A 22,714-nucleotide genomic window follows, 5' to 3' on the forward strand; every position below is an offset into this window, starting at 1 on the left:
GAGGAATTTGGGTTAAGGAAGCTATTTTTAAAATCCTCCACACTACTACCACTATTACAAATGGGGTTTGTCTACACATTTGCACCAGCAACTGCTTCTAAAACTGGACATCGCTTCTGCCAGGGTCTCAGTTTATTTTTGTATTGTTTACTTTATTTGTAGCCTTTTTGACAAAATGTTATTCTATTCAACAGTTGCCATGCTCACACGTCATTACACACAGTTCGACATAATGCAAGAGAGGGGGACTGGCTGGAATTATTCACATTTAAGAGGAAGAACATAAATGTTACTTTATGAGCTATTTATTTAATAAGAACTATAAGCATAGAATTTTTAAAAGCCAAATTATATTGACTATAAAATGTATTATTCAGTGATCCCAGTATATAATAAATGCTGAGCTAAAGAAAACTACTGCTCTCTTTAATGCTTAATTTGCAAAGTTTAACTTCTGTTGCAGCAGGATAGCAATTTATCCCATTGCCAAGACTTGGCACAGTATTTTGAACTTTAGATTCAAATCAAGTCATGTATTTATAGTAATAGAAATATGCCATGGTTGTCTAAGTAGCCAGATGCTACGGTCACCATCATATGCTCCCCTGTGTCAAGAGAAGACAGTCATCAGATTTACAAAGAAAGGAATTCCATTCTATAATCTCCACAATATGTGGGATATGTCTCCAAAGGTGGATAGGATTTTTAGGACTAGAGTAGATAATATTTTCAGTACATACTTGATTTTATTATAACAGTTGTCATAGCTTTTCTCTCTAACTGCCTTGGGGGCAGGGGTGCCACCCCTCCTATCCCTGCTATTGGTGGTCTAGACGCGACCACCAATAGCATATCGGGGCGGGGGGGTTAACTTTCGTTTTCCCCGTCCTGCCCACTCACAATGCGGGGCAGGATGGGGAAACGACGGGGACTGGCGTCGAAGATCCACTTACCCGTCCGGGCGACGGAGGCTGCGCGCGATGGAGTTCGGCGGGCGACGATGTCGTGCGGCTGGATAAGACGGAAGCCGGTGAGTTGCCTAGCAACATCTGTAGGGTACAGTTTGAGACCACTATATAGTGGTCTCTAACTGTAGCCCTCCAGATGTTGCAAAACTACAACTCCCAGCATGCCAAGACAGCTGTTTGGGCATGCTGGAATATGTAGTTTTGCAACAGCTGGAGGGCTACAGTTAGAGACCACTATAATAGTGGTCTCTGAACTGTAGCCCTCCAGATCTTGCAAAACTACAACTCCTAGCATGCCCAAACAGCTGTTTGTTGTCTGGGCATGCTGGAATTTGTAGTTTTGCAACATCTGGAGGACCACAGTTTGGAGATCACTGTACAGTGTTCTCTAAAACTGTAGCCCTCCAGAAAACTGCAAATCCCAGCATGCCCAAACAGCTGTCTCGGCATGCTGGGAGTTGTAGTTGTGTACCTCCAGCTATTGCATAACTACATCTCCCAGCATGCCCTTCGGCAATCAGTACATGCTGGGAGCTGTAGTTTTGCAGCAGCTGGAGGCACACTGGTTGGAAAATACTGAGTTAGGTAACTGAAGGTTTTCCAACCAGTGTGCCTCCAGCTGTTGCAAAGTACAACTCCCAGCATGCACGGTCTGTCAGTACATGCTGGGAGTTATAGTTTTGAAACATCTGGAGGTTTGCCCCCCCCCCCCCCATGTGAACGTACAGGGTACATTCACACGGGCAGGTTTACAGTAAGTTTTATGCTTCAAGTATGAGCTGCGGCAAATTTTTCACCGCAGCGCAAACTCCTAGCGGGAAACAAATCGTAACATGCCAGTGCGAATGTACCCTAAAAACACTACACTACACTACACTACCACAAAATAAAGGGTAAAAAAACAACACATACACCCCCTTACACTGTCCCCCCAATAAAAACGAAAAACGTATTGTATGGCAGTGTTTCCAAAATGGAGCCTCCAGCTGTTGCAAAATAGCAACTCCCAGCATTTCCGGACAGCCACTGACTGTCCAGGCATGCTGGGAATTTAGCAACAGCTGGAGGCACCCTGTTTGGGAATCACTGGCGTAGAATACCCCTATGTCCACCCCTATGCGATCCCTAATTTAGTCCTCAATGCGCATGGCACTCTCTCACTTCGGAGCCCCTATTTCAAGGAAGCAGTTTAGGGCCACATATGGGGTAAGTCCGTACTCGAGAGAAATTGCACTACAAATTTTGGGGGGGCTTTTTCTCCTTTTACCCCTTATGAAAAGGAAAAGTTGGGGGCTACACCACCTTGTTAGTGTAAAAAAAAAAAAAAAAAATTACACTAACATGCTGGTGTTGCCCCATACTTTTTATTTTCACAAGCGTTAAAAGGAAAAAATGACCCCCTAAAATTTTTAACGCAATTTCTCCTGAGTACAGAAATACCTCATATGTGGGCATAAAATGCTCAGCGGGTGCACAACAAGGCTCAGGAGTGAGAGTGCACCATGTACATTTGAGGCCTAAATTGGTGATTAGAACAGGGGTGGCTGATTTTACAGCGGTTCTGACAAACGCAAAAAAAGAAATACCCACATGTGACCCCATTTTGGAAACTACACCCCTCATGGAACGTAGCAAGGGGTATAGTGCGCCTTAACACCCCACAGGTGTTTAATGAAAATTCTTCAAAGTTGGATGGAAAAAAAAAAAAAAAAAAAAAACATTTTTCACTAAAATGCTGGTGTTACCCTAAACTTTTCATTTTCACAAGGGAAAATAGGAAAGAAGCCCCCAAAACTTGTAACCCCATTTCTTCTGAGTAAGAACATACCCCATATGTGGATGTAAAGTGCTCGGCGGGAAAACTACAATGCTCAGAAGAGAAGGAGCGCCATTGGGCTTTTGAAGAGAAAATTTGTCCGGAATTGAAGGCCACATGTGTTTACAAAGCCCCCATAGTGACAGAACAATGGACCCCCCGCCCCCCACATGTGACCCCATTTTGGAAACTACACCCCTCACGTAATGTAATAAGGGGTACAGTGAGCATTTACGCCCCACAGGTGTCTGACAGATTTTTGGAACAGTGGTCTGTGAAAATGAAAAATTTAATTTTTCATTTGCACAGCCCACTGTTCCAAAGATCTGTCAAACGCCAGTGGGGTGTAAATACTCACTGCACCCCTTATTAAATTCTGTGAGGGGTGTAGTTTCCAAAATAGGGTCACATGTGGTGGTGGTGGGGGGGGGGGTTCCACTGTTCTGGCACCACAGGGGGCTTTGTAAACGCACATGGCCCCTGACTTCCATTCCAAACAATTTTTTTTCCCAAAAGGTCAATGGCGCTCCTTCTCTTCTGAGCAGTGTAGTGCGCCAGCAGAGCACTTGACGTCCACACATGGGGTATTTCCATACTCAGAAGAGATGGGGTTTGAAATTTTGAGGGGCATTTTGTCCTATTACCCCATGTAAAAAAATTTACATTTGAGGGAAAACTAGCATTTTAGTGAAAAAAAAATAATCATTTACACATCACACTTTCACGAAAAGTCGTCAAACACCTGTGGGGTGTTAAGGCTCACTGTACCCCTTGTTACGTGCCTTAAGGGGTGTAGTTTCCAAAATACTATGCCATGTGTTTTTTTTTTTTTTTTTTTGCTGTCCTGGCACCATAGTGGCTTCCTAAATGGGACATGCCCCCCAAAAACCATTTCAGCAAAATTTGCTTTTCAAAAGCCAAATATGACTCGTTCTCTTCTGAGCATTGTAGTTCGCCCGCAAAGCATTTTACGTCCTAACATGGGGTATTTCCATACTCAGAAGAGATAGGGTTACAAATTTTGTGGGGCATTTTGTCCTATTATTCCTTGTAAAAATTTTACCTTTGAGGGAAAACCAGCATTTTAGTGAAAAAAAAAATCATTTACACATCCAACTTTTACGAAAAGTCGTCAAACACCTGTGGGGTGTTAAGGCTCAATAGACCCCTTGTTACGTGCCTTGAGGGGTGTAGTTTCCAAAATAGTATGCCATGTGTTTTTTTTTTTTTTTTTGCTGTTCTGGCACCATAGGGGCTTCCTAAATGTGACATGCCCCCCAAAAACCATTTCAGAAAAACTCACTCTCCGAAATCCCACTGTCGCTCCTTCCCTTCTGAGCCCTCTACTGCGCCCGCCGAACACTTGACATACACATATGAGGTATTTTCTTACTCGAGAGAAATTGGGTTACACATTTTAGGAAGATTTCTTGCCTTTTACCCCTTGTAAAAATTCAATAACTGGGTCTACAAGAACATGCAAATGTAAAAAAATGAAGATTTTTAATTTTCTCCTTCAATTTGCTGCTATTCCTGTGAAACACCTAAAGGGTTAACAAACCTTTTGAATGTCATTTTGAATACTTTGAGGGGTGCAGTTTTATAATGGGGTCATTTGTGGGGTATTTCTAATATGAAGACCCTTCAAATCCACTTCAAAACAGAACTGGTCCCTGAAAAATTTTGTGAAAATATGTGAAAAATTGGAAAATTGCTGCTATACTTTGAAGCCCTCTGATGTCTTCCAAAAATAAAAACATGTCAACTTTATGATGGAAACATAAAGTAGACATATTGTATATGTGAATCAATATATAATTTATTTGGAATATTCATTTTCCTTATAAGCAGAGAGCTTCAAAATAAAAAAAAATGCAACATTTTTAATTTTTTCATCAAATTTTGGAATTTTTCACCAAGAAATGATGCAAGTATCGACAAAATGTTACCACTGTCATAAAGTAGAATATGTCATGAAAAAACAATCTCTGAATCAGAATGAAAGGTAAAAGCATCCCAGAGTTATTAATGCTTAAAGCGAAAGTGGTCAGATGTGCAAAAAATGGCCGGGTCCTACAGTGAAAATTGTCTGAGTCCTTAAGGGGTTAAAAAACTTCTTTGGAAATCCTATAGAGAAGACTATGGAGAAAAATGCTGGGAAATAATAGCATACTACTTTTTGATAAAACTGACTCCAAACATGCTATGGGAAAAGCAACATGCTATAAATCTAGATTTTAATGCGAACATATTGATATCAGCACAGGGATGAATGTATGTGAAGATTGTGGAGTGTATGTGTTTGGGCTTGAGGCTTATTTTCCCTGTATTACTTTACCCTGTGTACTCTGCACTGTGCTGTGCGTTAAATTCTGATATGATGACTTATTATTTATCTGTGAAAACCTTGTACCTTATTGTTTCTCAGCCTCTGTTTTTGTTTTCTGAATGGTATTTTTCTTTTTCTTTTTGTTGTATTTGGTAAAAGTACAAAAATAAATCACTTAAAAAAATCTAGATTTTAATACTTGGATTTTGATCAGTCTTGGGTATTATCACCTAAACTCCAGCCAAATATGCAGATTTTACCATCATTTGAATTCCAATAAGATGCTCCTGCAGGCTCTTTATAAAATAGAAAGGAGCAACAATTATTGTCTTTTATCTCATCCGTTCAGTAATCCATACAATCTCTACATCTTATATTTGCTATCTTCCATTTCCACTTTGTTTTTGAAACATTTTCTCTGTATAAAAGTAGTAATAAATAATAAATATATAACGTAAAGGTATTGAGAGAGCTTTATTCATCATTCAGTCGTCATTACAAGTCATACAATAAATTACAATCACACAAAGCATGACAGTACATTATACAGTACAGTACATTATACAGCACAGGTTCCCTAAGCTATACACCGTACCACATGCTACGCAAACACTCCGCTCCATCACTTGATATTGAAAAAAAACTGTCGAAAAACAACAACACATTACAGTTATTGATCGGGGAGGGGCCTGGGATCAGTGGGGGTAGGGCGGATCACAGGGTCAAACTACTGGGCAAACGTTTGGGGAGGTAGGGGAAGCAGAGGGTCGTTAATCCTCTTCTTTATCGACGACCGGACAGTCCAAGATGGAATAGTCTCTAAGCTGGCTGTGGACAAATATATAGCGTAAAATATCACTTATATCCGGATTCAAACCACAGGCAAGGGTTAATAAGGAGAAAAAGAGAATGTTTCCTTTTTCAGCTGCAGCCTAGAGAACCAAAGGAGAGATCTTAATGAGCATGCTGCTTAAACCCATTTATATAATGTAGTTCCAGAGAGGGTATCCAATGCCACATATGTAGCTTAATAGTTACTTCAGCCTTCTCATCTTACTCACTGTTCAGCTGAGGTTTCATCCCCTGTCAGAACCCAACATGACTGGGGAGAGTGCCTTCTCTGTGGCCTGTGAAGCGGCATTTGCCTCAGTCTGGTCACATGATGGTCATGTGATCTCTCTGCTTAAGGGTTTCTGGGTGCTACCAAACACTGCCCCTGGAGAGGGGGGGGGGGGGTGGGGAAGCAGGGAGTGCTGCTGCGACCATCCACTGCACCCGTCTCTTGCGTGGAGTAGTCCGTGAGCCCGCCAGGTCTGTTCTTCCCTGCCGCTTCCATTCATCAGCCTCCCGCGTCGTAAAGTCTCATCTCCTCGGCAAAGATCACCAGCAGCAGGTGGGAGAAAGGAGGGGAGATCCCAGTAGTTCACTGAGGGGAGGGAGGAGGAACCACACCAGCGTGCGATTCATGCCATGATGACCTCCGATTAGATTTTAATACTTTATTACAGACTTTAACACTTTCCCACATCTTGCAATGAGCAAGAAGTTTATGCATCATGCCATACTAATATGTTGTGGGCATGGCACAGCCTCAAGAACTTTGCTGGCGCCATCTAAATAGACAGTAGTTATCACTGTTAACCATTCGGCAAGCAGGGTGTGCTGATGGGTTGTCATGGCAGTTAGAAGTCTAATAATGCTCCCCAATTCTGCCTTATACATAAGCCTTTTAGACCTTACAGACTGCTTGTCTGTGTAATACTGATAGGCATAATACATTGCAATACCAAAGTATTGCAGTGTGCTATAGAAACAGTCTATGTTTTATTAACATTTAGAGGATATGCTAATAAGTATAACAATTGACCAAAATACTACAAAAGATGTTGCTCATCAAAAAGTTATGTCTTATATCATGTGTAAGTTTCTTTGAAGGGTAAAGGTAAGGGTCTGCCACTATATATGGACAATGAAGAATTTTTGATCCTCTTTATCTCTGAGGATAGGCCCTCACACATTATTTTGAGCCATAGTTTGGGAATCATTTGGGTCAGTATTCTAACCCAAACCAGTAGGTTTAAAATGCAGAAAAAAAAGTGGTTACAGTTTTTCCCTATGACAGTTCCACTCCAGGTTTTGACTAAGCACACTGACCAAGTCACTGTGTAAGAAGGTTGTCTGAGATTGTGGGATCGCTAATATTCAAACACATTTGATTCTTGGCTCAACCAGCAACACCTTGTGTTAGCTCATAACTTTTGTGTGTGAGCAAGATTCCAGCACTGCAAGGCAGGATTACCAACTACTGCACTGAACATACTAATAGGCTAAATCAACTGTGCATTGGAAATATGTTTATCCATGTACCTTATATTTAGTTTCTGAAGTGTTCTTGGTTTACATCTCAGAAGAATAATAAATACACACATTTATATTGCTATATTGATGCCTGGGTGGAAGCACTCACTACTTGAGTTACCTGAAATACAGGTGTTGGTGGGTGGACTATAACCAGCTTCTTCTGGGCTGTGAGTAACACTTTGAGTTCCTGACAGTAGGGGTGGAGCATGAGAGTGTAGCAGGCTTGTATGTGTTCATTTGCTGACATTACACCTTGCCTGCCAGAATTTCCTCCTTAAAGGATTCTTTCATTGTAATGTAAGCTTATGCGTGGAATCTACACAACTCTTACTGGATAGTTTGGAGTTACTGTACAGAGTGAAACTATGCAGTTTCGATGTGAGGCCTCGTAATGGTATGTACACCTAGTAAACGTTGAGCGATAAGAGTGAACACTCCTTGCTTTCTGTCCTATGTTTACACAACTTGGATAGATCACACAGTCTGCTTAAACTGTCAGTGTGTATTAATACACAACCTATGAAGTGGATAAAACATCTAAGGAGCTGTAGCCACGTGCATATTTTGGCTATAACTGTATACGAGATACATTGTTGTTGTTTCCTTGTTTATGTTTAATAAATAGCTATGCCCATAGTGTTTGTTTGATGGTTCCCTGGGCTCTTTTGCGGAATAGTCACTTCTTTCACAAATTCAAGATATCCTTAGGCAATAGATCCTGGGCAAGAATGTGAAAAATGTGTGCCTAGGCAATGGTTAATGTCATTGGCATCCAGAGATTCAAATATAGACTGGTGATAAGGGCTTTGGCGCCTGACAAATTCCCCTGAAAAACCACATTTCGTCTTTTGCTTGGATATTGTAGGCTTTTGCTTTGTTTAAATTCCTGAGGTTGGTTAAAATTCTGCTTCAAAGCTATATAAATAGCTTTTTTTTAAACACAGAAATAAGATAATTTACAGGATAAAATGCCTGTGCTAAAATGATGAATTTGAAATATTAAGTGAAATTATTTATAGAAATTGGTAAGATTTTATTCCTTCTATTCCACCATGTTTATATAGCAGAAATCCAACATTAAAAGCTAAACTACAGTGTTTGTTTTGTAAATAATGCTTAATGTCACTCATTATTTTATTATATGTATGATACCTGTAGTGATTACAGGCAAGTATGATAAATAAGTCATATTGACAGTCATATTGACTAAATAATCTAGTTTATTTTACTATAAAGCATTGATGTTTGTTGTAGTACTGGTCCATTATATAATATTTAACCCTAGAGATGCATTGAGGGGGCGTGTCGGACGCTGCTTCGTGCAGTGGTCTAAACGCCCCATTTAGGAGGTGAGCCCTCCTCTGCGGTCTGACACTTATCCTCTATTCCTTAGGATAGGGGATACGTTTTTTTTTCTCTCCCGGATTTTTTCTTTAACTGTGTACTATTTGTAGTCTGTGGTGTAAGAATATTAATACCTCAACTGGTAGGACAGCATTTTGGCCAGCCATTCATACATGTGTGAATTTATCCTGATTTTACAAGTGCGCTTTACACTATCCATTATTTGTATCTATCCAGGAATAAAATTAGAAATGTGACCCTTGTTCATATCTCCTAGAGAATATATGTGCCTAAATTTTTAAATATGTGGATGTCCATGAGATTTTCAGGAATACTATGGGTGCTCTAGGAGCAGGTGTCTGAGTAATTTCTCAGAACATAAGCGGTAGTACAGTCACTGTTGTGCACTTATGACTACACTGAGTATTATGAAAAATTATAGTACATGATAAATGCTTTGTAGTTGACTAGGATTGATTAGTATCACAAATTTATGGCTTAGGCTGAAATTATTGCTGTATAATAGACTTATATGCCATTATATGAGTACTCTGCATTTTTTGATTTAAGACTTTAGCATTATGTGTTACTTAAGCCTATTTAGTCATTTCCTGTCAAGTGTCACTCAGCATAGGTGTAGCATAACATAAAATAACTCCAGATCTGCAGTAATTAAGTAGCGAGTTACTCCTAAGACTTGTCTTCACTAGTGTACATTTACGCAATATTCTTGGTATTCTAACTCAGGGTTTTTTCGCTATGACTCTTGTTACTATAGGCTTTGTGTTTATTTATATCAATTGATGACTCCTCTTTCTGGAGTTATCATTATTTATTGTATTAGCCTGCCAAAACAAAACAGTATCCTGTACTTCTACCTCTACAGATGCCGTGAAACTATGATTCAGAGTGTTCTGAAAGCATGAGAGCAATACTTTCATGTATGTATACCATACATGTATACCATATACTAAAGACCATGGCTGCTGGCCCTTATGTGTTGTCTCTGAGCACTTGTGTGTCTGTGCATGTAAAATCTCAGGCTGGTCCATGTAATGCTGCTGTATCCATTTAGAATCAGAGGCACATGTGCAAACATTTGAAAAGTTGCCTGCAATTTGTTGTGAGTTATAATAACAGTAAAGAATAACCCGATATTACATCCACATTATTCCAAAATAAGTATCACATCATCATAACTGTGTATTATTACTTATTAATAACTATATGATATTCCCGATCTTGTGTTAATTCAGTTAGTTACAATGATCTATGACTGTGAGATTTCTCTTACCCTGAGAAGGGATATTGAGTCTTAAGAATGTTTGTTTTGCTGCACAATGTTTGCCTAGTGAATACTGTCATACTTTGAACAGCTTCCAAGGCTCACTGTCCTTACCTGATATGTTTGTTTTTGCTTCAAGTTGTGCTGCCTGATGCAAACTATCCCTTCATTTAAAAATGTATTTAATTGAAAAATTGAAAAAAAATGAATGCCATTATTCCGAATGTTTTAAGGTTAAATATAATGTTTATGTTGGTCTGTGTTTTCTGTAAACATTCTCTTCCCTGCCTACTGGGGCCATATTAAATAGAGCCAATCTAAGGTCATCACTGTCTGTGCTGTAACAAAGCCTTGGCCTGAGTTATGACCTTTACAATTATTTGTGCATAGACTGTACATAATATTGTACATAAATTATATTTGTTACTGTAACCATTTTTTTCTTGTATTAAGCTTAGGCTAAAAAAAAAAAAAAAAAACAGGCTCATTTACCTTCCCTGCTCCACCGCCATCAACAGAATCCAAGAGCTACGGACTTTGCACCGTAGCGCTTTCAGTATTGTACATGTGACGTCATTGGCCATCTCAGCCAATCAGTGGCCACTGATTGGCTGAGGGGCTTTACATCTGCAAACCTGGAAGCACTGTGTTGCAGAGACCAGAGCTTAGGGATTCTGTGGATGGTGGAGGAGCAGGGAATGTAAGCGTGTTGTTTTTCTTCACCCACAATTCCCTGAGAAAATTTGTGAAAAAATTTAAATGCAGTAATTTTCTGTAGTCATGTGACAGCTACACTCCTGAGACAAAAACCGTACAAAGTACACGGCACAACTCTATAGCGGGCGCATGCATATGATGGCATGTGTTGGTTATGTTCACACAGTTTTTTGTAGCCATAAAAAAAAAAAAACAACAAAAAAAGTTCTGTTTATGTAAAAAGCTATTTAAATGGGCACTCATTAAAACAAATTTTTGCTATTGCACTCTTTATGGTAAATAAAAAATATTTCTCATATACTTTGTTTAAAAATATGAAGTTTTCTATGTTTTATTTGTGCTTAAAAAAGCTCAAGAGCACATTTTCCCCCATCTCATACACAGACTTTGGACCAAAGCCCAAACACAGGAAGTGCAGCCTGGAGTGCTGAGGGGGGTGTGTCCAACCAACAGCATATGGCAGTTACGTGTGAGAGAAGCTATGATTGGATGAGGCTGGCCTCACCCCCCTCAGCACTCCAGGCTGCACTTTTTGTGTTTGGACTTCGGTCCAAAGCCTGTTTATAAGATGGGGGAAAATGAGCTCTTGAGCTTTTTTAAACACAAATAAAACATAGAAAACTTTTTTTTTTATTAAAACAAAGTACATTAGAAATATTTTTTTATTTACCATAAGGAGTGCAATAGCTAAAATTAGTTTTATGAGAGTTACCCTTTAAGGTTAAAAAAACCTGCCAATTTTACCTACAAATCTCACAAAGTTCAGGCCTTAAGGCTGTACAGCGCTGTTATCTGCCGAATGGCCAATACCATAAATGCAGTACTGCAACGCAGTAACTCACTGTGTGAATACAGTCTAAATTGCTTTTTTTTTTTTATACAAGTGCCATTCAACTTGTATATCAGGGATTGGTGCTCCAATTAGGCAGCTATTCTGTATCCATGTATTACAGTCATAGGGTCAACAGGTCCCACATGAGGTTTTATCTAGGGACCTGTAACTGCAGCAGCAAATTGCTGGCCATAGTGCTAACATCACTATGAACAGTACTCCGCTTGGCAGTAGACAATGTGTCATCATGTTGCAATGATAACAGAAATGATGTGGAAACTAAAAGGAGATTTGATGTTTTTATTCTAACCTCTTACATTTACAGCCAGTTTCTCTTGATTTTAAGGGGTCAGAAAAACTCTAACTTTTTTGTTGTGTCCTGTGCATGAGAATCCTAGCACTGCAAATACAGGAGCTGGAAACGGTTTCTGTAAAATAAAGAAAGTTCTTGAGTAAAAAGCTTCACCATGAGACTTCCACGTCTTTAAAGCTACTACCCCTGAGTGCTTCACAGCTGAAATATAGGAAACTCTCAGATCATAAAAGTCAGAGCGCTTTATACGCCACTTTTAATCAGCACAGATTAAAACGCTACCGGTCTGTTACAGGCTGAACATTTTCTGCCACCATCTTTTTATCCTGTAGCTATCTCAGGCGGAGCGGTTTGCTTTTCTATTTCTAAGGATTATAAGAAAGCCTGGAAAGCATCTGTTAAGGTGGGATTACTGTTGTCTCAAGAACTCTAATGGCATTCTCTATCATCTTACATCAGTAATTGCAGGTAACATCACCATGAAACAATACTTGAGGCTCTGTTCATATGACAAGGTCACAATTGTAGTGTGACTGTTGCCTTACACCTTTCCTCCCTGCACTTGCTTCCACAATAATAGGGCTTGCACATCCCTCATACATGAAGCTCCTGTCATTGAGACGGCATATACATTATAGTGGCAATTTACAGCCTTGCTAAGAAGGATCTGACAGAATATAAAGTTTATTAAAATATAAATTAAAATACCATGATTCGTATGTGTGTTTTACAAGTGGGATAAAAAAACAAAAAAAAAACAAAGCAAAAAGCATGTAGTTTTTACTTAAAATGCCATGTGTGATACCACTCTATGGGTTCATTTATACACAGCAGATTTGTTGCATAAAGAAGGTTAACAGAACATCAGCTTCATCTGAATGGGCTGTTTCTATGGCAAGCGCAGGAATTTCTGCAAGTCTGATACAAATGGGTCGGTAGCCTGAAATTCTTACAACAAATTTGCGGTGTGTGACCTTAACCCTAGCACTTTTTCCACTACACTGAATTGATCCTTTCCATCTTCACACTCCCACTATTCATGATGGCTAACCAAACTGCTTCAAGGTTGCCAGTAACGTTACATTTTTCATGCAAAGATCAAGCAACATTTCCACTCATATCTTTCATATCACAAAAATGCTATCTGTGTTTAGAATAAAAGTCACATTGCAGTCACATGCACATCACAGTGGTGCACTTGGTGGAGCGTGAAAGATGCCTTTAAAGGCATCAGATGACAGCTCAAGTGTCTGGGTAATGAAGTTATGTAGTCTTCATTATTTCTGTATTTTTCTATTCAACTATGAGACACATCCGAGTTTAGACCACAAGGAATATATAAAAAAAAAATAAAAAAAAAATAAAGGATTTCAGACATCCCTGGTGGTCAAGGGCAGTGAAGGAGTTAACATTAGATCTAGGCCTAAGGTAATGCCTCCTTTCTTGGTGGTCTAGCATAGTAAAGAAGATTAATAGTTTATTCCATAAAAAGGAAGCATAACTGATGTCAACAGGTGCCTTGTCCTGATTCTCCATAGACTTCAGTGAAATGTTCAGGATCTGCTGTTTACCAGGTGCACTAGGGGGTCTGCGCTGTTCTGCCCACCAGGAAAACAATCCTCCCTGAACAGAGGCTAATTCACCATAAGAATAACAACAATAAAACCTATAGGGTTCTTGAAAGTTTCTGTTACATTTTTATGTGAAATAGAAAAGAATATTGTAGAGAAAAATGCTAATGCAATAGAGCGAGCCTTATATTCCAATATTGCTATAAGATGGTGACATGGTGGGAATGGTACAGTTCTAGAAGAGTGTCAGCTAGGGAAGGTCACATGAGTCTTTGTCCTGTGGAATGTACAAGTGAATGTTATGTTATGCAACATGGAAGCAGTTCTCATTGTCTACAAATTGTCTAGAAAAATTGTCTACAGCCACAGCGTGCACCTATAGACAGAGACTGTTCTGCTCTAATGAGTGTGGAGTGGTAATCTGTTACTGTACATGGCATGGGGGTGATCTAGGGAAACCTGTATAATCACATTACAGTGACCCCCCCGACATACGATCATTTCAACATACGATGGCCTCTGAAGGCAGCATCAACATACGATGCTTTTGTATGTCGGGGCCATCGCATAAACGGCTATCCGACAGCACAGACTTCTTCAGCTGCCACCGGATAGCCGATTGTGGTGCCCCGTGTGGTCCGCTGACGATCACTTACCTGTCCTCGGGGCTCCGGCGCGTCCTCTTCGGGATCCCCTGCATCGTCGGTTCTCTCCATCCCGTCGCTGCGCACGCCGTCCCGTCATCCAATAGGAGCGGCGTGCGTAACAATGTGATGGTGGTGACGGAGAGCGAGGATGCCGGGGAAGCAGAGGCCTTGCCGGAGCGTCGGGGACACCCCGGGGACGCGGCGACAGCGATGGATGGTGACATCCAGGGCAGCGGTGACGGTCCGGAGCGGCGGGAACACGTGAGTATAACCTCCAATACCAGTGGTCTTCAACCTGCAGACCACCAGATGTAGCAAAACTACAACTCCCAGCATGCCCGGGCAGCCGTTGGCTGTCCGGGCATGCTGGGTGTTGTAGTTTTGCAACATCTGGAGGTCCGCAGGTTGTAGACCACTGTCCTATACTTTACATTGCACAGATCCCTCAACATACGATGGTTTCATCAAACGATGGTCCATTTGGAACGGATTACCATCGTATGTTGAGGGACCACTGTATTTCTAAATAAGCTACAAAACTATGCATAGACAGATTTCCTTTACAAATTTGCCAAAATTATGGCATAAATAGCTTAAAAAAGGTGGTATGCGTCAAATTTATTATCAGTTTTTGGACACGTGGCATGCTAGACACTTTTAAAAAGTGGTGTAGATTAGAAGTTGTACTATGCACCAGATTTATTAGTACGGTGTACCATTATTTTGGTACCATTTATTTACTGTGTACCATTATTTTGATGCACAATATTATTGTAAAATAATTCTAACCTGCCAAATGTGCAAACATTATCATACATAGTGCTTTGCTGTAGAGAATTTTCCCCCTTCCTGTGTCTCTGATCTAATTTTACTCTGTCAGGCATACACATAATATAGGTGTCGGTTGAATGCTGGTTTAGCCGACAGCTCTTTTGCCCTATCACCCCATATTCAGCTGGTTGTTTGTGTGTTCTCAATGGACAGAGGAGAGTAAGCTGCTGCCAGACTTTATGGTGTCCCTTTGTCCTCTTCCCAACACACCTGATTACTCCCTCCCATTACATCATTTGTTGGGGAAAATCTGGAAGTCCTATACATATTAGAGGGTTTTCCAATCCCTTCAAAATCAGTGGGTTCGGCAGACACGTCTAATGTGCATCGCCAGTTTAGGTGGATATTCTGAATGTTAACATTTTAATGAAAAACAAAAAAAAACACTAACCTACCTCTTTCCCTCCAGGATCCCCTGTAAAGTCTTCTTGTCCCCCACTGAACACTCTAACTGCTTCTTCCAACCTGGAATTGGTGGCCTGCTCAGCCAATCACCGGCTGTTCTGCCTCTGTGATTGGCTGAGGCCATAGCATCTTGAAAGTAGCAGCTAGAATGTTAGACTTTATAGGGCGATCCCCGAGAAAGAGCGAGGTGGGTGAGTATGTGTTGTTTTTTTTTTTTCATTTTCATTGCAGCCCATACAACATATAAACAATTCTAAAATGCAGAATAACCTTTAAGCATAGTAATAAATCAGCGTCACCTTGCCAAAATAAAAATTGTGCACAAATTGTCACAATGTACGGAAATTGGTCCAAGTAGGATATGTGTTTGAACATGCTCACTGAAACATGATATGTGGCCCAGATGTCATTAAACAAATGAAAGTTCACATCAGTCAATGTTTTTAGAAAAAAAAAAACACACAAATTTGCAACATCTGGAGGTCCGCAGGTTGGAGATCACTGGAGTACAGCATAGAGTTCCAGCGCCAGCGGCCCCCAACAAAGAGGAGGAGGGCAGTGCTTGTGGGTGACACATGTGAGTAGTACCCCGCTGGGCTGATAATTTTGGGGGGGGGGGGGGGAAGCAGAACAGCGCTGGCGAGTCACATATGATTAGTTCCCCGATGTGGGGCTAATAATTCATTCCCAAGGGGGAAGGGCCAAACCGGTATTGCGGTATGGGAAAAAAATTATATCGTGCAGCCTAAAAATTTCGGTATGAACCGGTATACCGCCCAGCCCTACCCCCTATTATTTATTTTCAGACAAACATTACTCTTATTTTGGGGGGAAACTACCACAGCAGGTTTTAAGCCAAAGTCAGAAGTGAATCCAGTAGGAAGAAGTATAAATCCTTCCTTTTATATTACCCTTTTTTTTATCCATTCTTAGGATGCGTTCACACGAGCAGATCCACAGCATGCCGCTACGAGCAGACACACTGCGCTGTGCGAGTTGCCGAGCGCACGCATAGTATACTCTCTTAGTATACAGCTCTCAGCCGAGATTGTGGAGCAGAGGGAGTGGCCGCGATGTGTGCGAGTACCCTGCGCATGCTTGGCGACTTGCACATCGCTTCGGTGTGTCTGCTCGTAGTGGTGTATTGCCGCTCCGAACAGGCACATGTAAAGGCACCATGCAGCGCCCCCTTCAGCGGCGGATCTGCAGCGTAAACTACATTCACATGTAAAAACTTTACAGCGGAAAATCAGCAGTTTTGCTGTAGACCCACTGAAGTCAATGGCTAGCAAGGTAACTTACCTGTGGGTTTAATGCAACAGACCCTTTTGGCGCCAAAACTGCAAAAAAAAAAAAAAAATAATTAATAAAAAAAAAAAAACACCCACAAACCTGTAAAGGGTTTACACTGTCTGACTTATTTTAATTTACATCTATAAATAGGTTTAAAAAAAAAAAAAAGAAGGCGGAAAAGAAAACGCGAACATTAAATAAAATACGCCACAATATTTTACTTACTGTAAACCCCCCCAAAAGGGAATGTGTGTGAAGGCCCAACTATGATATCCGTCACAACTCGGACCCCACCTCATGTGAGGAGAAAGTCGTGCCCCAATGTGTGTAGACAGCTGTGTATAGCGCCCCAATGTGTGTAGGCGGCTGTGTATAGTGCCCAATGTGTGTAGGCGGCTGTGTATAGTGCCCAATGTGTGTAGGCAGCTGTGTATAGTGCCCCAATGTGTGTAGGCAGCTGTGTATAGCGCCCAATGTGTGTAGGCGGCTGTGTATAGCGCCCAATGTGTGTAGGCGGCTGTGTATAGCGCCCAATGTGTGTAGGCGGCTGTGTATAGTGCCCAATGTGTGTAGGCAGCTGTGTATAGTGCCCCAATGTGTGTAGGCAGCTGTGTATAGCGCCCAATGTGTGTAGGCAGCTGTGTATAGTGCCCAATGTGTGTAGGCAGCTGTGTATAGCGCCCAATGTGTGTAGGCGGCTGTGTATAGCGCCCAATGTGTGTAGGCGGCTGTGTATAGTGCCCAATGTGTGTAGGCGGCTGTGTATAGCGCCCAATGTGTGTAGGCAGCTGTGTATAGTGCCCCAATGTGTGTAGGCAGCTGTGTATAGCGCCCAATGTGTGTAGGCAGCTGTGTATAGTGCCCAATGTGTGTAGGCGGCTGTGTATAGCGCCCAATGTGTGTAGGCGGCTGTGTATAGCGCCCAATGTGTGTAGGCGGCTGTGTATAGTGCCCAATGTGTGTAGGCGGCTGTGTATAGCGCCCAATGTGTGTAGGCGGCTGTGTATAGCGCCCCAATGTGTGTAGGCGGCTGTGTATAGCGCCCCAATGTGTGTAGGCGGCTGTGTATAGCGCCCCAATGTGTGTAGGCGGCTGTGTATAGCGCCCCAATGTGTGTAGGCGGCTGTGTATAGTGCCCAATGTGTGTAGGCGGCTGTGTATAGCGGCCCAATGTGTGTAGGCGGCTGTGTATAGCGGCCCAATGTGTGTAGGCGGCTGTGTATAGTGCCCAATGTGTGTAGGCGGCTGTGTATAGTGCCCAATGTGTGTAGGCGGCTGTGTATAGCGGCCCAATGTGTGTAGGCGGCTGTGTATAGTGCCCAATGTGTGTAGGCAGCTGTGTATAGTGCCCAATGTGTGTAGGCAGCTGTGTATAGTGCCCAATGTGTGTAGGCAGCTGTGTATAGTGCCCAATGTGTGTAGGCAGCTGTGTATAGCGGCCCAATGTGTGTAGGCGGCTGTGTATAGCGGCCCAATGTGTGTAGGCGGCTGTGTATAGCGGCCCAATGTGTGTAGGCGGCTGTGTATAGCGCCCAATGTGTGTAGGCGGCTGTGTATAGCGCCCAATGTGTGTAGGCGGCTGTGTATAGCGCCCCAATGTGTGTAGGCGGCTGTGTATAGCGCCCCAATGTGTGTAGGCGGCTGTGTATAGCGCCCCAATGTGTGTAGGCGGCTGTGTATAGCGCCCCAATGTGTGTAGGCGGCTGTGTATAGCGCCCCAATGTGTGTAGGCGGCTGTGTATAGCGCCCCAATGTGTGTAGGCGGCTGTGTATAGCGCCCAATGTGTGTAGGCGGCTGTGTATAGCGCCCAATGTGTGTAGGCGGCTGTGTATAGCGCCCAATGTGTGTAGGCGGCTGTGTATAGCGCCCAATGTGTGTAGGCGGCTGTGTATAGCGCCCAATGTGTGTAGGCGGCTGTGTATAGCGCCCAATGTGTGTAGGCGGCTGTGTATAGCGCCCCAATGTGTGTAGGCGGCTGTGTATAGTGCCCAATGTGTGTAGGCAGCTGTGTATAGCGCCCAATGTGTGTAGGCGGCTGTGTATAGCGCCCAATGTGTGTAGGCGGCTGTGTATAGCGCCCAATGTGTGTAGGCGGCTGTGTATAGCGCCCAATGTGTGTAGGCGGCTGTGTATAGTGCCCAATGTGTGTAGGCGGCTGTGTATAGTGCCCCAATGTGTGTAGGCAGTTGTGTATAGCGCCCAATGTGTGTAGGCGGCTGTGTATAGCGCCCAATGTGTGTAGGCGGCTGTGTATAGCGCCCCAATGTCTGTAGGCGGCTGTGTATAGCGCCCAATGTGTGTAGGCAGCTGTGTATAGCGCCCAATGTGTGTAGGCGGCTGTGTATAGCGCCCAATGTGTGTAGGCAGCTGTGTATAGCGCCCAATGTGTGTAGGCAGTTGTGTATAGCGCCCAATGTGTGTAGGCGGCTGTGTATAGCGCCCAATGTGTGTAGGCGGCTGTGTATAGCGCCCCAATGTCTGTAGGCGGCTGTGTATAGCGGCCCAATGTGTGTAGGCAGCTGTGTATAGCGCCCAATGTGTGTAGGCGGCTGTGTATAGCGCCCAATGTGTGTAGGCGGCTGTGTATAGTGCCCAATGTGTGTAGGCGGCTGTGTATAGTGCCCAATGTGTGTAGGCGGCTGTGTATAGCGCCCAATGTGTGTAGGCGGCTGTGTATAGTGCCCAATGTGTGTAGGCGGCTGTGTATAGCGGCCCAATGTGTGTAGGCAGCTGTGTATAGCGCCCAATGTGTGTAGGCGGCTGTGTATAGCGCCCAATGTGTGTAGGCAGCTGTGTATAGCGCCCAATGTGTGTAGGCAGCTGTGTATAGCGCCCAATGTGTGTAGGCAGCTGTGTATAGCGCCCAATGTGTGTAGGCGGCTGTGTATAGCGCCCCAATGTGTGTAGGCGGCTGTGTATAGCGCCCAATGTGTGTAGGCAGCTGTGTATAGCGCCCCAATGTGTGTAGGCAGCTGTGTATAGCGCCCCAATGTGTGTAGGCAGCTGTGTATAGCGCCCCTCCCCTGTGTGTGGTCGTCCAGGTGGTGCACCCCTCCTCACACACGGCTCCATGGTGGGCGGGATGTGCCAGGCTCCGCCGCTCTTTCCCGCCCTGATCCGTCCCACGTGTAGCAGAGGGAGGAAGGGACGGACAGCGGGAGAGGGCGGCTTAGAGGAGGGAGCTCTGCGGTTCACGGGGAAGGGAAGAGACGCAGTTCTAGTCCATCTCCCGGACTGGGTTCTGTATATACTCGGACAGCCCGGGACAGGACACGGAGCCCCGAGGAGCCGGCTGCGGGCGTTATGCAGCACATAGCCCGGTCCCAGTGTCAGGACACAGCGCTGTGCTAACACCACACGGAGGACGGACTGCTCCCCGGCCGAGGTAAGCGTCCTCCGGGCTCTACAGCTGGGAACTTCCCGTGGACTTTGTACAGGACGGGCTTCATCTTGTGGAGGAGAGACAGGGGTTAATAACGGGAGCAGTCCCGGTGACAGCCGTGTATACTGATGTGCTGCAGCGGTGACAGCCTCCATACAGCCGGGATCACTTCTTCTGTCACCATTGGAGCTGAGAGCACTGTGGTGTCATCCATATGTAATGTACCTAGATCTATGGATCCGCTATGATCACCTCTCTATGAGCCTTCACTACTCTCCTTCTGATTCTATAGGGCAGTGGTCTCAAACTGTGGCCCTCCAGATGTTGCAAAACTTCAACTCCCAGCATGCCCGGACAGCCAACGGCTGTCCCGGCATGCTGAGAGTTGAAGTTTTGCAACATCTGGAGGGCCACAGTTTGAGACCACTGCTGTAGTGTCCTCGGTAGGATGGGGGGCTCTGCATCAACCTTCAGGAATTAGGGCCCATCCTATGTGTGTTACCCTTCAAACACTAATTCCGTTACTTGTTGTCACTTGGCGGACACTTCATCGTCTCTGGATCCGGTTGGGATTGATGCAGGAAGGCTTCTTTCTCATTACCGTCATGTCATGATAAAATAACTTAAAATAACGGTTGACCAATGTCCGTTATTTTAACGGGCATTCTTTTAAAATACCGGACATATTCATCCGTTATTTCATCTGTCCTGCACCGTTAGTCTGTGATTTTATGTTCCTTCTAACCCCTTCTGGTTTGCGATGCTGTACTGAGCATGCTCAGTAGCAATAACTGCTCATAACGGGAGGTGAAAATTAAGGGGCGCTAACGGATGTTCTTTGTAAACATCCGTCAACCAGAGACTGGTTAAATGTTAAAATTTTAACGTCCGTTATTTTTTGACAGGGCGAAAATGAGTGCATGCACCGTTATTTGCGCTGTCAAAAATAACGGACGTAAGTTATAACGGGACATAAGTGATGCTAAAGGATGGTCAAAAAATCCCATTGACGTGAATGGGAGTATTTGATGGCCGTTTTATGGACTTTTTGGAAATTTTGCGTGGCGACAACGGTAGTGTGAAAGGGGCCTAATATTGTAGTGTATCTATATTGTTTGGATACGGTTACATGGAATTGTGTATAATGGGGGAGATTTATCAAAACCTGTCCAGAGGAAAAGTTACTGAGTTGCCCATAGCAACCAATCAGATAACGTCTTTCATTTTTGAAAAGGCCTCTGAAAAATGAAAGAAGCGATCTGATTGGTTGCTATGGGCAACTCGACAACTTTTCCTCTGGACAGGTTTTGATAAATCTCCCCCAGTTTCTAAGTGTGCGTTCACACTGCGGAACTCCACGGGCGGAATTCCACGGTGTGAACTTAACATTAGTGTGAATGGGTTTCCGCGAGACCTGTTCACACTGTGGAATTTCAGCAGCGGACAATTCCGCCGCTGAAACTGTTCCGGGCAAAGAAAGAACATGTTCATTCTTTGCGCGGATTCCGCGAGCACGGCATAGCAGTCAATGGTGACGGCTCAGTGCCCCGCGGCCCTAGTGCTCCGCTCGTTGAATTCAGCGAGCGGAGATTCCGTCTGGCGGCCGCTGATGAAAATACTTCAGCGCTAGGGCTGCGCGGGGCACTGAGCCGTCACCATTGACAGCTATGCAGAGCTTGCGAAATCCGCGCAAAAGAATTAACATTTTCTTTCTTTGCCCGGAACAGTTTCAGCAGCGGAATTGTCCGCTGCTGAAATTCCGCAGTGGGAACGGGTCTCGCGGAGACCCATTCAGGCTAATGTTAAGTTCACACCGCGGAATTCCATAGTGTGAACATACCCTTAGAAGTTTCAACAACATTGTTTGTTTACTGGTTTTCTGTTATGATTACCTTGCACTAATGCAGTGTTTTCCAAACAGTGCGTCTCCAGCTGTTGTAAAACTACAACCCCCAGCATGCCCGGACAGCCGAAGGCTGTCCGGGCATGCTGGGAGTTGTAGTTTTACAACAGGCAGTCTGGGCATGCTGGGAGTTGTGGTTTTACAACAGGCAGTCTGGGCATGCTGGGAGTTGTAGTTTCACAACAGCTGGAGCCGCACTGAGCTAATATGAATTGTGTTCTGTAAGGTATGGGCAGGATCCGCCATGGTGTATGTAGTGTCTGCTGCTCCTGCCAGAGCTGTAATCATCCTAATGGAATGTGGATGACACTGTGCAGATGCAGCAGAGCTATAGCGTGAATAACGGCCCTGCAAGCTGGCTGCACATGGTACAGCTAACTTACCATTCAGTCTGGAAATTGTCGGTCATAGATCTTATCACGTGTCACTGAGGCATATGTACAAAAAATGATGACACTTTACTGATGTCATGAATGTCTGGTATCATGATGTCATAACTGGCAACCAGTTGTTTACCACCAGCGGCATGGAAACTGGTGGCGTTCAGTCCACACCTATACAACAGAATAATGGAAAAAAAATAAAAATAAAAAAATAAAAAAAAATATATATATATATATAATTATTTTTTTTTTTTTATATTATTATTATTTTTTTTCTTTTCCCCTGCATTACTTGTGGGAGCACACAGGGGACTAATAAAACAGTACTAAATG

The 22,714-nt window shown here is 43.3% G+C and overlaps 1 protein-coding gene and 1 long non-coding RNA gene across 18 annotated transcripts in view; one reads left to right on the forward strand and one right to left on the reverse strand.

The window, feature by feature from the left end:
- TJP1 (tight junction protein 1) overlaps positions 1-22,714 on the forward strand; it is a 637,810-nt gene that overhangs the window by 480,329 nt on the left and 134,767 nt on the right. The window contains exon 1 of one of the 17 annotated variants that reach the window (XM_056572498.1): positions 7,847-7,868. The exons of 15 other annotated variants lie outside the window; for them this stretch is intronic. In XM_056572498.1, coding sequence (XP_056428473.1) covers positions 7,866-7,868 — 3 coding nt within the window. In that variant the 5' untranslated portion in view covers positions 7,847-7,865. Of the gene's footprint in view, positions 1-7,846; positions 7,869-19,833; positions 20,099-22,714 lie in introns of those variants that run through there. One more of the 17 variants, XM_056572499.1, reaches the window with a different exon arrangement.
- LOC130368601 (uncharacterized) lies at positions 11,931-20,812 on the reverse strand. Its single transcript, XR_008892518.1, has 3 exons — positions 20,621-20,812; positions 16,722-16,759; positions 11,931-12,080 (listed from the first exon to the last, which is right to left on the reverse strand). It is a non-coding gene; the product is annotated as an uncharacterized LOC130368601 (long non-coding RNA).

This window comes from Hyla sarda, chromosome 4, assembly GCF_029499605.1.
Source record: "Hyla sarda isolate aHylSar1 chromosome 4, aHylSar1.hap1, whole genome shotgun sequence".
NCBI lineage: Eukaryota > Metazoa > Chordata > Amphibia > Anura > Hylidae > Hyla > Hyla sarda.